Genomic DNA, 20,948 nt, shown 5'->3' on the forward strand with positions numbered 1-20,948 from the left:
TTGCCTGAATGCCATCAGGCTAAGGAGTCTGGGAAATGTAGTTTTCAGGCTCCTGTCCCCGTGTCGGGGGTAAAGTATAGAAGAGGAGCATGTGACAGTTGACTGACCAGAGGACCAAGTTCTTACCACGGCTTCTGAGAAAGGTTCCCGCCACCCAACACACAAGCACACATATTTCACGTGCTAGTGAACATGCACACACCACACATCTTCTCTTCTGCCCCATCTGCCCCTTAGTGCACTGCCTGCAGCCACACTGGTTTCTTGGCCCCTCTCCTTCCTGTAAGTCTAGCATGGTTGTTTCCTCTATGGGATCTACTCTTACCCCAGACATCTGCAGGGCTCACTGAAACACAGTTCCGCTGGGGCCTTTTCTGAAGACACTTTTCAACGTCGTCACTCGTGCAAAACCTCTTCCAGCTCTCAGTCCCGTGAGGTGCTTTATTTGAGCACAGATTTACCCCTTTCTAACATGCTATACATTCTGTATATAGCTGTAGTGTATAAATGTATATTTCTCTGTAGCTATCACATATGTGAGTATTACATAAACATATGTATTTAGGCATCTAATACTCTTACCAAAATATAAGCTCCAGAGAAACTAGGATCTTGTATTTTTGCCTACTTCTATATCCTTGATGCTCAGTGGGTATTTTGTTTTTTTAAGAAGAAAATTTGGCTTGGGCTCATGATTTCAGAAGTTTATAGTGACCCAGAAGTAAGGTTTTATATATTTAATGCCTTATGAGGAGGTCAGATGTTGTGTTTCCATCACAATAATAAATACCTACCTACTGAATAACATAATTAGTGTGGCCATTAATAGACATATTTAGTGTGTGATTATTTAAAAAGCTAGCCACCCTTAAGAGCATGCAGGACAGGTGAGGGAATGACAGTCGTGTGTGTCTCTGTGTGTGTGTGTCTGTGTGTGTGTGTGTGTGTCTGTGTGTGGTATGTGTAATAAAGACAAGCCAACACTTCTCACATCTTCTTCTCTGTGCAGCCTCCCTAAATCTACCAAGGAAGTAGCTAAAGATAACTCAGAGGTAAAATACATGCTTAGCATGTGCTAGACCTTGGATTCAATCCTCAGCACCAAAAGAAAGAACAACCCACTAAGGCGAACAATGTACCCTCCTTTTACTCTAAAGGCATTAATCCCACCCTGCAATTAGTCCATCCTAGTAAAGCTATGCTACACTTGAACTACCTGTTGCACGTCTGTCTGTCTCCCCTTAAACTGTAAGACCCACAAGATGCCAAAGGCCTGGTATCTTTGGGTTACCTGAGGCCTCAAGCACCTACAGCACTGCTGCGTGTGTGTGTGTGTGTGTGTGTGTGTGTGTGTGTGTGTACACGTGCACACAAGGGAGGGGGCGGGGAAAGGCAGAGAGGTGAACAGCTGTAAGAGACACGCAGGGAGGCAGGAAACAGTGGCACCAGACACAAAGGACTCACATGGGCAACAGGAAGCAGACAAGAGCATCGTGGCTTCCAAGGGCGTCTGCGTCTTTTTATTAGTATTCATATCGCCTACGTGTAACCCACTGTGGATTTAACAGAATCCAAGAGAATAACAAACCTTGAAGAATCACTCACTAAGCTACGAAGTCAGAACTATTAATCAGAGATAAGCAGCCAGTCTCGCTAGATAACGGATTTTGGTGTCATTCTCTCTGAGCGTGGAGAGTGGGTGTGCAAGCTACAAAAGTTCATCAACAAGTGTGGTTTTAAAACTTAATAACCGTCTTTAAGAGGAAAGAGTCCTTCACATGCGCATGTGTGGGTGGTAGAAACACAACGTCTAACGATCAGCCCTCTTAAGAGTTTCCTTAGATCAGCATGGAACACCTGCTGTCCGTTCCAAAGAGACGCTGGCTAGATCGTAGTCCTGAAATAGACCTGTGTGTTGAGTAATTTACTAAGGAGCTCACAGATTTCTTATCACAAATATGTGCTTGAGCACCAAATTTATCACAAATAGGTTTGGCGAGGCTTATAACCTCACCAGGCAGAGGCACACAGAAATATCATGTATCGTCCGCACCTGAGTGGGAGTGCAGCTCCCTGCCTGCCTAGCCAGTGCCAGAGCACTTGGCCACATAGGAGCAGCTACAGAAAGAGGGCCTCCTCAGCTCACAGTTCTCTGGGATGAGCATGCTATTTTGCTGGCAGAAGCCTGCTAGGACCAGGACCACCAGGGTTGGCTGTACCTCCCCTCTTCTGCTTCATTAGAAACTCAATTTGACCAATGACAATTTCAGATGCATTATGAGCAACAAGAATCTGGTTCATTGGAAATCCACTTCTTGATTCCTTGCTCACCACATCATTTTGCAAAATAACTCCCAGCCCGGAAAATGACTTCAACCTGCTGCCTGAAGGGTACATTTATTTATTTGTTCACTGGTGCAGGGGGAAGACTGAGCTAAGTCAAGTGAGAGGCATGCACGTGTTCCTGGAAGGATAATTTTAGATCCAGTTCCAAAGCAGATTCTAATTCAAAAGTGCCCCTGTTACTTAGACCCATGTAGAGATGTTACCGGCTCCACAAAATGCCATCAAATGATTTGAGATTTGCCAGTGGTAGGGGCGACTGCAGCTGCAGTAGCTCCCTTTCTGAGAGAAGTAGGAGGAAGAGGGATGATTTATTAGGAGTAGCATGTGAGAGTACAATGTAGCAGATGTGAAAACCAGGGCTACAGACTACGGGCTGCAAATTCGGCAAGGCTGCAGGCCATTCTCGTTGCAGGCAGGGCACCTGAGGGCTCGATAGGACTCCTTGAACCTGTTAGCCAGCATTGAGAACTTGCTGCCATGGCACAGAGAACAGGTGGCAATGCCGGACCCCTGGCAGTGGAGACAGTTGTCCTCAGGGACCAACCCATCCTGCAAGAGACAAGCCAGGCTCCAGTTAGACCAGTGGCTCAAGCCTACAGTTTTCACAGAGATCAAAACAGTGCTAGGTCTTGGCAAAGACGGGAGCAGAATTGGAGAAAATGTTTCCCATCAATGCTAATGTGGGAAATGGCCAGGCTACAGAACGGCAATTTCATCAGAGAGGACTTCTCAGATGAACATCATGGGCACAACATCTTCTGCCACCACATCTGGCCTTCTTCAACTCTCTGCTCTTGATTACCCTTGTTCCCAACTGATACCAGCTCCATAAAGGGAAGATGTGACTTTTCTCCCTGCCAGACAGAATGACCAGCCTGTGTAACAAACCTCAGCAGGTGCTCAAAGGAACCAGACGCTTCCTTCCCAAGGCTTTCCTGTGTCCCATCCAGTGCATACCATCACCCGAGTGTGGTAGGAAAATGCCATAGGATGAAGCTCCCTGGCAGTGTCAGACACATGGCCTGGAAGAAGAGGAGGCAGGTTTTGATGCTTTGGAACTGAGCACCGGACTCCATGCTCCTCAGACAGTCCACATAACCCCTCCTTCTGACTGTCCACTACCAGGTGTTCAAGGAGGGATGTTTTCTGCAATTGGCAGGCAGGGTGAGTGAATGAATTAGCTCTGAGTTCTTCTAATATTTTATTCTCTTTGAGAGCCATGGAAGGCCCGATGATTAAAAGCCCTCGTCTGTGATGGCAGGGTAAAGGCTCGTGAAGTCCCATTCCTACGTGAGAAGTTACTGGAAACTGATGGCAGCTGGGGAAAGAAGAGTCAATTTTCTTCAGGGATCCGGCCCTTGAAAGGCGACCTGTGTTCGGGTAGATGGTCCCACACCTGTGTACTTACAGGTAGCACTAAGTCAACTCAGAGTGTTTTCTTTAAGAGAGAAAGACTGTGAAGTAAAGAGGGGAGGTTGAGGGGAGGGGTTGAGGGGTGGGGAGTGGTGAGTAGTTTAGATCAAAACACTTTACATATGGATAGGCCTAGTAACACACCAGCACTCAGGAAGGAAAAAGCAGGCAGATATGTATGAGTTCAAGGCCAGCCTGTTCTACATAGCATGTTCCAGGTCAGCCAGAGCTACATAGTGAGACCCTATATCAAAAGAGAAAAAAAAACATATTACATGTGTGTATGAAATTATCAATAAAAAAGAAAAGCTCTGGCTGTGGAGTCAATAGACTAGAATGCAGAGGCTGATGTCTGATGCAGGCGGCGCAGCGGGACCCTTCACTCAGCCTCTCCTACTCTGTCCCTCTACCTATAAAACAGGACTGGTAATGCCCACCCTCTGAGTCCTGGAATATTAAGCAAGGCTGCACGTGCAAACACAGTCTCCTGTCCTCTTACATATCCTAAGCTCCCCATAAAAATCAGCCAATAATCTCCTGTCTCCAGAAAATGCCCCTCGGCTATGTCTTGAGACAATCTGTCTGAGACGTCTCACAGAAATCAGCAATTTCACACTCTTTATAAACTGAATCTCCCGAGGAGCAGGCTGCAAACCAGACTGATGCCAGGTCAACTTACTAACGAGCCTGTCCAGTTCAGCTTCTAAACATCCTTTCTCACCCATCTCAGGTTCTCCCACACCCGCGTTCCTAGCCCAGGTGCACCAACTCCAGTACAAATTTACCCCTTCTTGTGAGACACTTTCTCCATTCAAGCCAGTTGAGTTGCCTATCATCCTCACCATCTCAGGGAAAACAACTTGGCAAACCCTCTTAACAAATACTTGCCCTCCTGATACAGCAAGAGTAACCTCAGCGGATCTAAAATAATTTTTTTTTTTTTTAAATCTAAACCTCTTTTCTTTCACAGAGCCTTAGGCTCTTGTCCTGAGGCATGTCTACACAGCGCTGCCCATTCCCACCTGTTCCAGATGTCAGCTGTTCAGTTCCTTCTAAACAGACTTACCCACCCACTCTCGCCTTTCAGGAGCCTCGTGCAGGGCTACCCCCTCAGCCGCTGAGCCTTCCTGAGTCCATGACAAAAAGCTTCCCAGCTGCCTCATCCTCACTTCCCAGACATCCAGAGTCACATTTAGAGCAGTGCCTGGCACAATATTTCTTCACATGTTCGCCTTCCAGTAAATAAACATAACCATGTGTGAGAAGCCCTCTGATTTTTTTTTTCTTTTTTCCTTTTATTGAAAGCAGATTATTAGTCAGGCAGGAGTGGTGTACGCCTTTAATCCCAGCACTTGGGAGGCAGAAGCAGGTGAATTTCTGGGAGTTCCAGGTCAGTCTGGTCTAAAGAATGAGATACAGGACAGCCAAGGCTACACAGAGAAACCCTGTCTCGAAAAACAAAACAACAACAATAGATTATTTTCTCTCTCATACAATGTATCCTGATTACAGCGTTCCCCACCTCCTCTCCCTCTGGATCCACTCCCTTCTGTCTCTCCTCAGAAAAGAACAGGCTTCTAAGAGATAACAACCAAACATGGCAAAATAAAATAATAAAAGATAAAACAAAAACTATCACATCGAGGCTGGACACGTCAACCCAACAGAAAGAAGAGAGGCCCCAAGTGCAGGAATCCTCTTCTTAAAATTATTCTCACAATATTTAACTCCAGGTATAAAACATAGTTGCATAGCACAGTTTAGGCTCAAGATCCTAGCAGAGCCTCTCAATTCACTTCCTGCTCTGGTAGGTCACTCTATGACCAAGAAAAAGAGACTTCTGGGCTCCCTGCAGACATGCAGGCTTGCACAGCTCTGAAGACAGTGACCGGCACAAAGCCAGAGTCTGCAGAGCAAAGTGGCTGTGATCATGACCTTGGTACATGGACCTAATTTGACTGCCGTCTCTACTCTAGTGACCTCTGGCGAGTTATTGACCTCTCTGGGCCTCAGTTTGCCCAGGTGCAGAGTAAGACACGCTCCAAGAGATCTTCACAAGGATGAAATGAACTATTGGATGAATAAACACTGAGAATAGTAGCTGGCTCTCATGGGCCTTCAGCAATCAGTAGCAATTGCTGTTATTATTATCTTATCTTAGGATCTCAAAGATGAGATCGCTGCATGAAGCATTAAAGTACCCAGAGGTTTACAGTTACATTCTCACGGAGCACAGAGCCAGAATCCTCCCCCTGCACATTTTGCTGAGGCTCGACTCCATTATTCTTCTCCTTTGCTTTTAGAGTCCACAGAGGTTCAAGGTGGCCCGGCTTTCTGCCTTGCTCTACAGTTTCATCGTGCTCTCTCTCCCCGTTTGCATATAGCAGAGCAAAGTGTCTCTTAGCCAGAAGGGTCTCCTTGATGTTCTTTGACCCTCTCTTTCAGAATAAAACTTGTCTGGGCATTTATTACACCAGGGATTGAACAAACAAATAGTAATTTAAAACAGAGTTTAAAGGACAGACAAGGGAAGCGTAACCTTGCCTGGCAACCTTCTGCCACACAACTGTGCCCTCGTTTACAGCACTACAGAAAAAGAAGATCTGGATTCCTCCAAGTTGAATTGAAAGGTAATTGTCACATGGAGCCTGCCATTGCTTTTCTTTCAGGGCTATGGGGTGACCTGCACCTTCCCATTTCTTACTCTCTTCTATGTGTGTGGAGGGGAGGAGTCCCCCCAAGTTATAACACAATAGGTGAAACAATGGAATTAAAGATGTATAAAGAAGAAAGGTGATGTTCACAATGTTCAGGTTGTCATCCCCTGGCATGCTAGGTTCTACATACTTCTTGCAAAAGACAAGAAGAGCAATCGTAGAGTATTTCTTTCCAGCTAATGCCTGGTTCCAAATCCCATTATGTTTTCCACACACAATATTGACTGAGCATCAGTTATATGACAGCCTTTTTTAAAAAACAAACAAACAAACAAACAAAAACATGAGAACTGCAATGTTGCATCCGACCTGAATACAGTTTCTGCCTTTGTGGAGATCAAATCCTGGTAGGTATGAGCAAACCTTAACCACATAATCACAAAAATGAAAGTAAAGTTGCAACTGTGAAGAGGCGTACAAATTCTGACGGGTTCATTCTGAGTATGTTATCCTCATGGGAGCCATCAAGATATCAGGAACTAAAGGCCATAGGATGCAAGACCTGTGGTGTTGTGAAGAGGGGATCTGCCTCTGGCAAGAGAGTGGAAAGAACCTATGAGGGATGGACAGATGGGCAGTGGAGGGAGGACAGGGAGCAAGGGCACAAGAAATGTGTGCCAGATAAAACCAGAGAGGCCAGCACTGGCCAGACAACCCGGGGCTTTCTAAAACACATGAAGAGATTTGGTTTTAGCCCACGTGATAGAACAAACACCATTGAAAGCTCTGAGGGGCAGAAGGGCTGGGAAGGGAGTGACAGAAACAGAGATCCTCCTTTCAAAAGCATTGGGTGTGAAGTCAGCTCAAAGTGTGGACATGAACCAAACTTCAGGAACCTCTTCCTGAAGTCCAAGAGGTTTATGTTCTTTCTGGTGGAGGGGATGGAGTAGGAGAGGACCAGAGAAGATAGATTTTAAAAGCAATGTGGAGAGTTAGGAAACCATGTAAGGTAGATAAATGAGAGCAGAGAGACCTGGTGCCTTGGCCTAAGGTCATCACTCAAAACTGACCATGACTTTTCTATTCTCTTGACCTCAGTCCTCCCAGAGCAGGGACATCACTCAGGTCCCCAAAGCCCTTCTTCCACTTTCCAGTCCAACTCATGGGACATTAGAGTGAGTCCCACAGAAACAAAGTTTGCATCCAAGGAACCCTGGAGTGCTGACAGCAACTTATGGCTCGACTATTCATTTTCAGCATATTGCAAAGATTCAGTATATTGCAAGCATCAGAAAAGACAGAGCTGGGGATGGGAATGTAGGTCAGTTGGTGGAGTGCTTGCTTAGCATGCCGGAAGCCCTGGGTTCAATGCCCAGCATCATATGAACGTAGTGCAGTGGCACACATATCTGTAATCCCAGCACTCTGGAGGTAGATGTAAAGGGTCAAGGACAAGATTATTCTTAGCTATGTTGGGAGTCTGAGACCAGCTTGAGCTCTAGATCCTTTCTCAGAAAAATAAACAAATAAAATAGAACAGAGCTGTTTTTTTTCTATCTCTGAAACCCAGTGTTCATAAGTTCATCAAAACAACAGATTTCTAATCAGATATGAAAAGAAGTCATCCAAAAAATTACAAATATTTAAAATAGGAATTTATAATGATGACTATAACAATATATGATATAATATAAATGTGAATTTATATTAAGACTATGCCATTACAAGCCAATAGACTTTAAAACCCCCTCAACACTTCAACAAATATTGTAAGTGTTGTTCTTCAGAACTGTTTAGGGAGGTATTGCAGAAGCAGAGCAATCTGCAGGCTATTGCTGCAGGCCAGCCTGGGGGGATCAGTGGCGCTGACACACCTGTGTGTGCTGATTATGGAGAAATGTGCCTTCGGTCTCCAGCAGGGGACTGTCATTTTGCTCCCTGTCTCCATCATTTTCTCCTGTGCTCATCAGAGCCTCTTCCTCAGCAACCTCTTCCTTCTGGAGGATTTTCCTCATGAAGTCCTTTTTGTCCATCGGGGTTCGGATGATTTTCAAGTTGTTTGTATAGATGATTATCTTCCCAAAGTCTATAATAGGTGGAGGCTAGAGAAACAGAGAATGAGCATCAGCAGTCACCAAACTCAGGATTGCAGAACCTGCCCAATGCTCTGTCCAAGAAACAGGAGAGAAGGGCTTTGTACTCATCTGACCTGTGACTCATCCCACCCAAGGCTTCCTTCCAAGGTTCATTTATTCTTTCTAAAAGTAAGAAGAGTCACTTTCCTTCTTGCTGAGGATAGGAACCAAGGAAGTTTGGACTACTTGGAGGGCAGGACTGTAGAGGTCAGAATCCAGAGCTTCTGGTCCCACCAGAACAGCCAAGACACCCCAGGACAGCCAGTGCAGAGCTGGGCACATGCAATGGGACTCTTTAGCCTTATACAAATATTTCTCCATTTGACTATGCATAAATAACACTAGCTCATACCACTTACTGAACACTATTTGTGTTCCAGACATCATACTAAGCATTTTACTGATATCACTTCTCTACCAAACATCCATGTGAAGTAAATGCTATGATAGCCACACTCTACAAGTGAGGAGTAAGTCTCAGTGGGGTCAAGTACCTCACTAAGGTGACAGAGTGACTTGGAAACTGTGACTGGGATTCAAACCTAATCTCTTTTTTTAATTTTAGATTCATTCTTTTTACTTTATGTGTATGAGTGTTTTGCTTACATGCATATGTATGTGCACCTCGTACACACTTGTTGCCTACAGAGGTCAGTGAGGACATTTGGACCCCCTAGAACTGGAGTTATGAGCACCATGTGGGTGCTGGGAACTGAATTTGGTGCCACTGCATGAGCAGCAAGTACTTTTAACCACTGAGCCAACTCTCCAGTCTCTAAAGCCCATATTTCTTGTTTCCTTTCTTCCGTTCCCTCGTTCCTTCCTTCTTTCTTTAGATGGGGTCTCACTACGTAGCCGTGGTGCCTGACACTCAGTGTGCAAACCAGTCTGGTCTCAAACTCATAAAGATCCACTTGTGTCAGCTTGCAAGTGCTGGGATAAAAGGCATGTACCACCATGCCTACTCCCATATTCTTTTCTTTTCTTTTCTTTTTTGGTTTTTCGAGACAGGGTTTGTCTGTGAAGTCTTGGTGCCTGTCCTGGATCTTTCTCTGTAGACCAGGCTGGCTTTGAACTCACAGAGATCTGCCTGGCTCTGCCTCCTGAGTGCTGGAATTAAAGGCATGTTTCACCGCCGCCTGGCTTCAAACTCCCATATTCTTAACACATATATTGCACTATTCACATGCATTCCTTTCTTCCCGCATCTCTCTATATATATCATATGTATCAAATCACAACAGATATGTCAGTAAATATACCCTGTCATAATGCAGTTTTGTTATTCGAATAATATGGACTATATATTTCCAAACAATCATTGTTAATAGCTAATGTCTCCATCTATGGATTTACCATGTGTTACCTAATGCTTTGCTCATGGGGGGAAAAGGGAAATGCTATAGTACACTAAAGAAGCTGGATGGAGGACAGGGATGTAAGATTGTAGCTTAGTGGCAGAGAGCTTGCCTAGCTTATATGAGGCCTTGGGTTCAGAGAGTTCAGGATGCAGAGGAGGAAAAAGAAGTAGAACAGGAGAGGGAAAGACAACCAGAAGAGTAAATGCTCAGGTACCACTTGACCAGGAACATACAGTTCTGCCCAGTTACACATCTTGGAAGGAAACAAACAGCCTTGGAGTCCAGATCTGATGTCTACTAGTGGCAAGATACAGGGCAGTCATGTACTCTGATGCACTCCATTTTGGTCATCTGCTTGTGTCTTGACATCCAGCTGGTAGGCACTTGCACAGACAAGCTGGTTCCTTAAATGCAGAAATACTTCCACACTGGTAGTACACAGATGTGCTGAAACTCCTGGGTCCTGCCACACATTATCCATTCTCCCTACTGGGGGCTTCCAACATTGTCAAGCTTAATAATTTAAGGGTTAATGCTAGCTGGGCATGGTGGTGCATGCCTTTAATCCCAAAACTCTGGAAACAAAGGCAGGTGGATTTCTGTGAGACACCAAGCTCTAGGGCCCTTCCTGACCTCTCTGTGGGCTTCTGTGCTGGCCTTATTCCCATGATTGCATATATTTACTCTAGTACCTAAGGATGATATCACTTTCTGGAGATGCAAAATGATATGAAAGATACAGAAAAATGGGGTTTACAAAAAGCTTTTGATAATATGCAAGTGTGGGCATCATCACTGCTGTTATTAAAAACCATTTTTCAATAATGTATGCACACTCATGCTGTATAGCCACACACCCCAGCATGGGTTATTTTTCCTGACTCTAAAACTGTATAAACCCAGTCTACTTAAATGATGCCACAGTTCACCGCTCTCACATTTAAAGTATTCAGTTAAACTCTAATATGAGGAAGATGTCAGCATTCAGACTCCTGGAAATAGCCATGGGGTTTTCAATGATTACTTAAGCTGCAGGCTTCATGTCTGGCCCTCTTTTCTCCCTCTTCAAGGGATCCTGTAGCAGATTCCATTCCCTATTGTTTTATGCACACTGGATTCCCATTTCACACTCTGGACTATCAGTTTCTGGCATCGGGGAGATAAGGGTGGTGGTACTTTTGGAAGGTTCTATTTCTACTTCCTGTAACAGCCAAAAGGTTCAGTTACCAGGAAGTTTCCTCACATCTAGGGCTCTTTTCTTTCAGTTTCTTCTCTTGAAGACTAAACTCTCAATGTGCTCAAAGAATGGATGATCACCTGCTTCGACTCCCTGACCCTAAACCGGTCAACATCTAAGACAGCAAATACTTTTTACTCCGAAGATGAAGGGCCCCAATCATTCTGAATGTGTTTAATTTCAGTCCTCTTGCCAGCCAGATTTCCCCTGTGTCTAAGCAAATTCTCTGGGTGTAACTGAAGTTAGTACAGAGGGCCAGATGGAGTCAAGAACCTTTTAGCTTTTTGCATATAGTCTAGAATGGCAGTTTACATGGGAGAGTATCTGTAACTATGCTGGTTTCTGTAGCCACATGCCTAGAAACAGTTATCCAGACACTAATGAATGCAGAGAAGTCCTGTTAGATACTAGAAATTTAATGGGCTTTGAAGTCAGGGAAACTCAATTCTAATTTTATTCAAATGTTATTTGATGACTATGTTAGATGGACAGGTTATTTTAACCTTTAAACCCTGTAAATGTCTGTTTTCCCAATTTGAAATTTTATTTCTCATTGAAACATTTTAACTACGAGATCATTTAATACATATAAATTGAGTGTTCAGTAAATGTTACCTCCCTTTCTTTCCCTGTCCACAATTTTATGAACCCTATACATTTCAGTGAGTTTTTATTCCTTAATGTATTTTTATTATCTAGCATCACCTTTGCTACCCATCACATAAGATACAAGGTAGACTCAACATTTCCTTAAGAACTTATTCATCACTATGATGGTAGGAACCATTTGCTAAACATATATAGAGTGCCAGGCACTTCGCAGGAATTAATCTATTTTAATCATCTTAATGGCCCTCCTAAGAAGGTATTGCTATTATTCCCAGGCCAAGATCATGACACTGGGGTTCAACAAAGTGAGTTTGTCTGAATTTACATAGGAAGTGGGTAGTACTGGACTTTGACAGACACCAGAGCCCATGATTTGTTTTTATTATTACAATTAGAGTAAAATAACCCATAACATACAGTTTTCTATTTTAACCATTTATAAGTGTAGAGTTCCCTGGTGTTCACATTGTTGTACCACATTTATCTTCAGACCTTTATCTCCCCAAACTAAAGTGCTGAATCCATAACCAGCAACATCTTCTCTACCCCCAGCCTGACAACCACCATCTACTTTTTGTCTCCACTAACGTGTGCCATAAGTACATTATGTAGCCGCAATGGTACAGGTTTGCCTGAGTGTACATGGCTTATTTCATTTAGCCTAATGTATTCATGCTTCCTCCATGTTGAAGCAATCAACATTTCCTAAGGTGTTGTAATATTCCATTATGTGTTTATACCACTTCTTGCGTAGCCATTCATCAACTGATGAACATATAAGTTGTTTCCACCTTTAATTGACTGTGAATTCCTGTGAATAGTGGTGGACAGATATCTGAGTTCCAAATGCTTAAGTGAATCACTGCACTTAACTGCAACCCATCACGCTACCATAGGCAGCATTTATGAGGAGTTAATTTACTGCTCCATCTGCTGTTGGCAAGTCATGAAGCCCCAGCTTCTGTTTCCTTGTTGTTCAGGAATACCATCCTGAACTGTTTCAGTAGGTGGGCTGCACAGGTCCATCATTGTCCCTGTCACACTCAGAGCTTGATGACAGGGGGATGTGGCCATTGGTAGAACAACAAAGAAGGTAAGGCATAATGAGACCAAGTAGGAATCCAACATGTCCTCTGGAATATTTGTGTTCTAATCTGGCTTTGTAAATCTATGTCAAATCATTCCTACATTGCTGAAGTTGGCATGTGAGTTACAAATTATCATGAATTGTATGAACTATGCCTTTATTAAATCTCAACTTCCAAATAAGATACTGTTACAAAGGACTATTGTAAGTACAAAGCATAGCTAAATACTTGTGACAGAAATAAATAACAACTATCGCCAACATCATCATCATTATTACTATGCAATGAACTTGTTTGTTAAAAAGGAACATGCCATAGAGATTGAAGTATGGAAAACCAGGGGATCCAGATTCCTACTCTGACTCAACACCTTAGATTCTCTATAATGATGTGTGATCTTTAATCAACTTGGCACATAATTTTACTCCTTCACAATATAGAAACGATCATACCTTGCCTTTTTCCCTTTGAGAATGCAGTAAATAGAGAACATGATGGTCATAGAAGAAGACAATCCATGACAACACTTTGTAACACATAAAACATTCCACTAACACAAGGGATTTTCATTCTCAACTTCTCATACAAAAATGAACCTGGTGTTAGTTTTGATAACTGTGGATATTACAATTATCCTTTTGCCATTATCAACAAGTCCAAAACATGTACCTGCAATACCTATTTTCTTAGGAAACGAACAATAAAAATGATTTAAAATAATTATCTAAAAAAACACTTCCAAGATGAGGACATATCATGGCATAGTTACCATTAATAACTTAGATATATTACATAATTGTATGTACTCTTTAAGAGAAACAGCATTCATACTTCCAGGGCCATGAGCACAAAGCCATCTCCTAAGATTCTAGAAATCATTGAGTATTTCCTGTTTTGTTTTAGCTTAAAATAGAATCCTGCAGGAGCTTCTGGTTATCCCTGAGAGAGATGCTAAGGAAACCCACAGGAGGAGCTTGCGTCATTGAACTATTAGTTCAAATTTCTTCCCCAAGAAACACTTCCCCTGTTTGATTTGCTTCTCGCCATTTCTTCCCACGATTCCAGCTACCCAGCGCTCGTATTAATGAGCACCGAGAAGGCAAAACTAAATAAATAGACCGACAGTTTTAAAAAACAGGCAGTACGAAGGTGATAAGGAGAAGAAGGAAAAAAACAAGACACACATAAAATACAGCAGAGTAATTGGCTGGAGCAAAATGGGTACCTTCAAATATTCAATTCTTTCAGGAAACGAAATGACCTACTGCTGCATAATTCTCTAAAACGACAGGCTGGCAACCTGAAAACCACGGCACCTCTATTTAATTTACACACGGAGGAAACTCAGCCAAAGACCCAATTACAGTGTGTTACCCTGGATGGAATTTGAACGTTGCTTATGCTCGGCACACTTTCCAATAGTAGTCAACCTGCGTGTTATTTTTTGTCCGAAAAATATTATTCTAATAACAGCTCCCCATTTGATGAACCTACAGCTCTGGCCGGTAGCTGAACTTGAGCGAGATGCGTACCTGAAGAAGCACTTGGGCATTTTGCTAGACATATTTCAAGGAGCCTGCCCTATGAGCCCGTAACCTCACACAATACCAACCTTATGGTCATTCGCCTTGTAGTTATTGAACAGAGGCTGGCTCCCCGCCAGAGCGTAGGCACTGCCATCCCTGAACACGCTGATCCTCTGAGCAGTCAGCTTAGGGGAGTACAGCCGGGGCTTGGGGGCTTCCCCTGACCCATAAACCCCATCCATTGGTTCAAGGGCCTCCTGGAGAAAACTGTGAGGGTATTCCTCTTTGGGTGACTCTAATTCCTGCCCATCCTCGAACACCTGCTTCAACACTCGGCCGCTGTAGGAAGAGGAGATTTTAAATCGTACTTTTCTGGGTTTGTCGCTCTTCTGATTCAGTTTCTTTTCGGGGTCCTCCATCAGCAGAAAGTTCTGGCTGCGGTCTCCAGGCTTCCCAGTCGCCAGCAGAACAAGGCTCGGGGCATTTTATTTGCTCTCCTCGTGCATATGATTAATTCAAGTTGTTTCTGGAGAATGCTCAGTTACAGCAACTGACACCCACACATTAAATATTGATAGACCTCCTGAAAAGGCAGGTGATCGTGGCTGTGTGGAGTGGATGGAACAGAGGACAGAATGAGTCTTCTTCCTGGTCTCAAGCGTACCCCTAACTTCACTCAAGCTCAGGCTTTTCTTATTCTGGGGGTGAATACATTTATTACAATGATCAAGTTACCAACTCTGTAAAGATTAGACCCTGATCAATTAGCAATCACCTTGTTATCATTACCAAAACAACTATAATCTAGTGAGGAGGTTCAAGTACCTGTCCATGTGACTCTAAAGCCAGGCCTGGCCCCCAGTTTTTCAGGGTCTTATCAGGCTCAGAATACAAAGAAGTTTCTTGGGGTTTCTTCTTAGAAAAGGAAGAATCAAAGGATCCAGAAGCTGAGGAACTGACTCAGTAGTTAAGAGCATTCGCTGCTCTTCCAGAGAACCCGAGTTTGGTTCCCAGCACCCATAGAGTGACTGACAACCATTTGTAACTCCAGTTCCGGGAGTTCTGACACCCTCTTCTCACCTCCACATTCTCCAGGCACACATGTGCCACACAGACATATGTGCAGGCAAAACACTCAAGCATAGAAGACACAAAAATAAATAAATAAAAGTCTTCATGTGCAGCGGCTGCACTGGTCCCTATAGTCTAGTGGGACTTATCAAATTCCCATCTCTGAGATAGTGAATGAGATGGCTGTCGGAGAAACCTGAGATGTGGGACCTGTGAACTGTCCTCCAACCCTGTACAGAAAACAAACCTAACGCACGTGAAATGATAACCTCGTGCTTAGGGAGCAAAGTGTCCACTGATGAATCAGACGACTGTTCTAGAAAGGGAATGCTTGCTAAAGAGATAAGAACACAAGGAGGAAAAAGAAAGGCTCTCTGAATTGAGTCTAAAGGACTGGTTTGGATCCAAGGAGCTGGACTGATGAGATAAAATCTTTCTATCTTTGTTAGTGGCACAACGATTTATTTACTTGCCCAAGCTGCACTTTCATGCTCCTCAGCCATTTCTATGGATTCCATCACTAATACCCAATCTGGTAATTCACTTACAACATTGTCCACTCCCATTCTCTCTCTCTCTCTCTCTCTCTCTCTCTCTCTCTCTCTCTCTCTCTCTCTCTCTCTCTCCTAATTGTTATTGCATGTGTGTATGTATATACATTATATAGTCCTAAATACAACATGTTCAGTCCATATAATGCTGCCCATATGTATGCTTTCAGGGCTGACCATTTGGCACTGGACAACCAATTGGTGTGCTCCTCCCTGGGGAAGCCCACCTCTGCTGTTCCCAGTTTTCTTCAGTTGCCTGTACTTTTTTGTGTAGAGTTGGGACCTTGTGGGCTTTTCTTCATTCAGTGTGATGTGTTCATTGATGTCACCCTTGCTCAGCTCACACTTGGGGGTGAGACTTTATGAATGTAGTTTCTGATACTACGAAGAGACACCATCTCAGAGCAACCTCCCTGATCCTCTGGCTCTGCCATTCCCCCCACCCCCTCTTCCCTAGTATTTTCTGAGCTTTAGGTGCAGGGGTGTTTCGTAGACGTATCCATTGGGACTGGACTCCAAAGCTGCATTCTGATTGGTTATGGCTTTCCATCATGGTCTCTGTCTGCTGCAAACAGAAGTTTCCTTGATGAGGGTTGAAGATTGCACTATCTGTGGGTAGAAGAACTAATGTTTATAGATTGTTCTTATGCTGGTTTAATAAATTAGTGGTTGTAGATTCTCCTCTAATAACCAGTACTTTACTAGTACTAAGTGGTTAGCTAGGTTCCCAGTGTGGGCATGGTTTCCCTCTTGTTGAGCGGATCTTAAGTACAATTAGAGAGCTGTTGGTAGTCTAGGTAATCATGCCATCACTGCATCCTTAGAGTTATTGTGCTGTGCTGCTTGTTGATGTGGTTCCTAGGCATCCTATATGAGTAGGACTGTATAGGTTGGTTGCCTCCCTCCTGCCAAAGCTTGCATGGAACCTTCTGGCCCCATGAAAGCTAGTCCTCAGGGAGGGTGCTTTCAAGTCAGTTCCAGCTCAGGGGTTCCTGGGCCCTGTTTCAGAAATGCCTGATGTCTTCAGCAATAGGGACTTCCTTTCCACTTCTAGAGGTAGCCAAAGACAACAGCAATTGGCTGTATATTTTGGGAGTGTCTTGAGCAGTCCTGGCCAACAACACAGAAGAGTGCTTCTCATGCCTGGTGTTGGGGTTTTTGTGAAGTAGTCATCTTACAGTTCTTTCCTAGGTGTTTCAAAGTTGCAGCTGCCTCCTAGACACTTTCAATCCAACCTCCTTCCATTGCCTATATTAATACCTTTAGTACGGGAGTAGTGCCCCCCCACCCCCAAGCCCCACCCCCGCCAATGATTCACGGATGCCAGTTGCTAGTTAGAAATCTTACCAGAGATCCATTGGAAAACAAGTTCTAATGCCTGCACGTGACAAAACTCTTCAAAATCCAGCCTTGGCTTCCTTCCTTCACATCCTCAGCCTCTGTTATGCTTCCTGGTACTGCCTGATATTAGTGTCAAAGGCACACAAAAGGATCTCATCCATTTCCTAAAACTTCAGGTTTCTGTCTCTGATCCAGTACTGTTTCGGGATCGGTGGACAAGATTTCTAGTCCTCATTTGTGCTACATACTGCTTTTGGAAGCCTCCCCACTGCCTGAAGAAGTTTTTCATAGACTGTGGATCCATCTCTGATGAAGTTCTTCCCACTTCCCCTTGCCATTCTTGTGTCTCCTATGTTCTGGGCATATAAGAGCCCTAAGCTATCTGTGCCAGCTCTCTGTCCTCAGCATTTACTAAAGTGCCTGATCCATGCTAGAACTCTGTTAATAAGTGTTCAGTTGTCCAAAGGTTTCTAATAAGAGAAGCCTAAGGAAGAAAACGTTCTCAGCAGGAGCTGGATGTATTTTACAGAGGATAGCTAAGACTCGTCATAGGTAACATGTAAAGCTGTTAAGAAAAGCATGCATCTTCTACAAGGAAGTGTCGGAGTCCTGGGTACATTCATTTCTTTCGCATTGTACTGAGAGAATTTCCTGACAGAAGCAACTTGAGGGTGGACAGGTCTATTTGGGGTTCATGACTTCAGTCCATCCTGGCATAGAAGCCATGTTGGAATGGCCCAGTCCAGAGCAGCAAGGCTGTGGTGTGTGGCAGTATCTGTTCACATGGCAATCGACAGGAAGTAGACAGTTGCAGAACCACAGGCCTTCTGCTAGTGACCAACTTCTGCCAGCCATGCCTCATCTCCTGAAGATTCCACCAGCCTCCCAGAATAGTGCCCTGAGACAGGGAAAAAGTGTAATTGGTGTAAGAACTATGTGGGAGAATAAAACTAGTATGGGGTGTGTGTGAGAGAGAGAGGGGGCAGTCTGGTTCTGTCTTCCTAGCATCAGAAGATATAGAAGATGTATTCCTCTCACTTGGATACAAAACTGGCCCAGATAGATGTACAACAACCAATTGCAGGAGCCTGAAATCTTGATTTCTCATCCTCTAGAAAAGCTTGGTGGGGCCCAAGTCTACAGCAGACTTGTTTGTATCTCCAGTATATAGAAAGATATTATCATTCTCCATGTGCATCACATCACGAAGAACATTGGACAGCCCTTGCTAGAGCGCTGTTTCCTTCTACCTACATTTGTAAATGGCTGGTAGCCTGTCTTCATCAAGCTGATCCAGTGGGCTGAGGTCCATAGCTACCTGTCACAACCAAGCATGTCCAAATACCCCACAACAAACACCATTAACAAAGGCAGCCTTTCGGAAACATGGGCTTCAACCAGATCCAAACCTGGAAATGAGTTTTCTGAGTCGTATTTGTCCAGGAGTTTTTTTCATGCCCTTCCCAGGCTCGTCGGCTTTCAGTGAGTCACAGTAAAGGTGTGGAGAGCTTGGAAATGAGCAAGCTTGCTCCACAACCTTTAAATGTTTGTGTTCTCAGAGTGGCCACAACTCATACACTCCCAGAAGAAGAAACTGAAAACTTGAAAGCAATCTTGGCAGTATTATTGAAAACCTTAAAAAACGTTCATACCCTTGAGTCTTACTAAGGAAGAAAATAACTGCCGTTATCAGAAGAAATCATGTCAAACTGCTAATAACAGTTGCCTCTGGGCAGAGGATGCTAAACACTTTTTTTTTTCTCTCCCAGTTTTATTATATTTTACATGCCAATGATAAACTCACCTTACTGTGATAATCAGGCAGAAAATAAATTCTAAAAATCCATTCCTTTCAGCCCAATAATTTCTCCAGAGGAAATAATTTTCAAAGGAGAAAAATATTTATCTAGATAAAGATATTCTCCATAACATTACTTGTGCCCAGGAAAAAAAAACTTGAATTTTCAACAGTAAGAATTCAACAATACAAAAAGACCATGTAGTCATTTTTCGAAAGATTTACAAAAATTTCAAAATAAATATGGGAAATGATTTTGTTACTAATTTAATAGGAAAATATAACTAAATTTTATGTTCAGTAATGTAGGATTTGCTATAGAAAGCTATAGGACAGAAAAGAGTAGATACAGAAAGAGTGGATACATAAAACATTAGTAATTTTACCTAAAATGGACATCAGCAGTCATCTTTTTTCTCTTTTTCTTTTTTGGCACTTTACTGTATTTTTCTAAAATTTTTGTGATAAATAAGTATTGGTTTTAATATTAGAAGTGCTTCACATTTTTAAAAAATACAGATGAATCGATACACTTGGCTGAAGAAAACTGAATCTCCAACAATCGACATCCTGCCATTTTTCTTCTGCCTGAATCCAAACTAGACAGAGAGCTCAAACCCCAGTCATCCTAAACAGGGGCTCTGTTTGTAGTCACCTGGGGACAGGGTACTAACAAGAGCTCAGTTGGTAAAATGCTCACTCTGCAAGTGTGAAGACCTGAGTTCAAGTCCCATAACCCACATTGGAAAAGCCAGGCATCGTGGAACACGTTTGAATTCCCAGCACTGGGGAGGTAGCGATGGGAAGATCCCTGGAGCTATCTGGTCAGCCAGCCCAACCTTCTTGGTAGGCTTCCGGCCAATGAGAGACTCTGTCTCAAAGAACAAAGGAGATTGTGTCCTGAGGAATGACACCCAAAGTTAATCTTTGGCACACACACGCACACACACACTCACACACACACACACACACACACACACACACACACACACACATGAGAGAGAGAGAGAGAGAGAGAGAGAGAGAAATACCACCCTGAGGTAGTCTAGACCAAATTCCTTCATATGTGTCTAAGTAAGCCTAGCTCTTGGTTTACAGGAAGGGCATAGAAGAACCTGCTGAATGACCCAAAGGGAAAGAGCACATGAAACAAAGCCACTCTGTGGGACACCTACATAACATTAGTTTCATCCAAGGGTTATTAGATCAGGAAAACATTAGAGGTAGGAGAACTATGTTCCAGATTTACAAAGAATAAATTGTTATAACTAAATACAATATATGACCTTTGACTGTTTCTTCAGGAAATCTGACTGTGGAGTTGGCACCAGGCACAACTCCAGAATTATTGTCAATGTTCTTAGGCAAGATAACGTCAGGTGATCATATGGGACAATGTCCTTTATGTAAGAGATACATGCTTAAATATTTAAGGTGATGTGCTGTGATGTCTGCAACTTAATATGGAAAAACTAGCCCTGCAATATACGTACGTGCATATTTAAATATATTTGCGTATAGGATTCGAGAATGGAGAAATGTTGACATTTCCAGGTGGCTGAATTATTAAACTATTGCCCTAGAGTTTTACAGCTGAAATTTTTCTAGTAATAATTAGGCAGAAATTATGCTTTAAACAAAAAGAATTCAGAGGTAGCTCGGTTTGCTTCTGTGCATTTTGATTTAGACCCAAATCCTTTTAGGAACAGTATCTTTATCCTGTCCTGTCTGATGCCATTTACTGAGATTTGTGTTATGTGTATTTGGGGATCGGAGAGATTATATCAGATATGTGTCTCGGTGAAAGAAATGTAC

General features: G+C 43.2%; 1 protein-coding gene across 1 annotated transcript; it reads right to left on the bottom strand.

Moving 5' to 3' along the window:
• Nucleotides 1–2,376: 2,376 nt before the first annotated feature.
• Nucleotides 2,377–14,855, bottom strand: Grxcr2 (glutaredoxin and cysteine rich domain containing 2). The gene is made up of 3 exons (XM_036205154.1): nt 14,459–14,855; nt 8,291–8,518; nt 2,377–2,895 (listed from the first exon to the last, which is right to left on the bottom strand). Exons 1-3 carry the CDS (start codon nt 14,789–14,791, stop codon nt 2,713–2,715), a joined length of 744 nt encoding a protein of 247 aa, XP_036061047.1. The 5' UTR covers nt 14,792–14,855; the 3' UTR covers nt 2,377–2,712.
• Nucleotides 14,856–20,948: the final 6,093 nt, after the last annotated feature.

The sequence above is a fragment of the Onychomys torridus genome, chromosome 13, assembly GCF_903995425.1.
Source record: "Onychomys torridus chromosome 13, mOncTor1.1, whole genome shotgun sequence".
Classification (NCBI taxonomy): domain Eukaryota; kingdom Metazoa; phylum Chordata; class Mammalia; order Rodentia; family Cricetidae; genus Onychomys; species Onychomys torridus.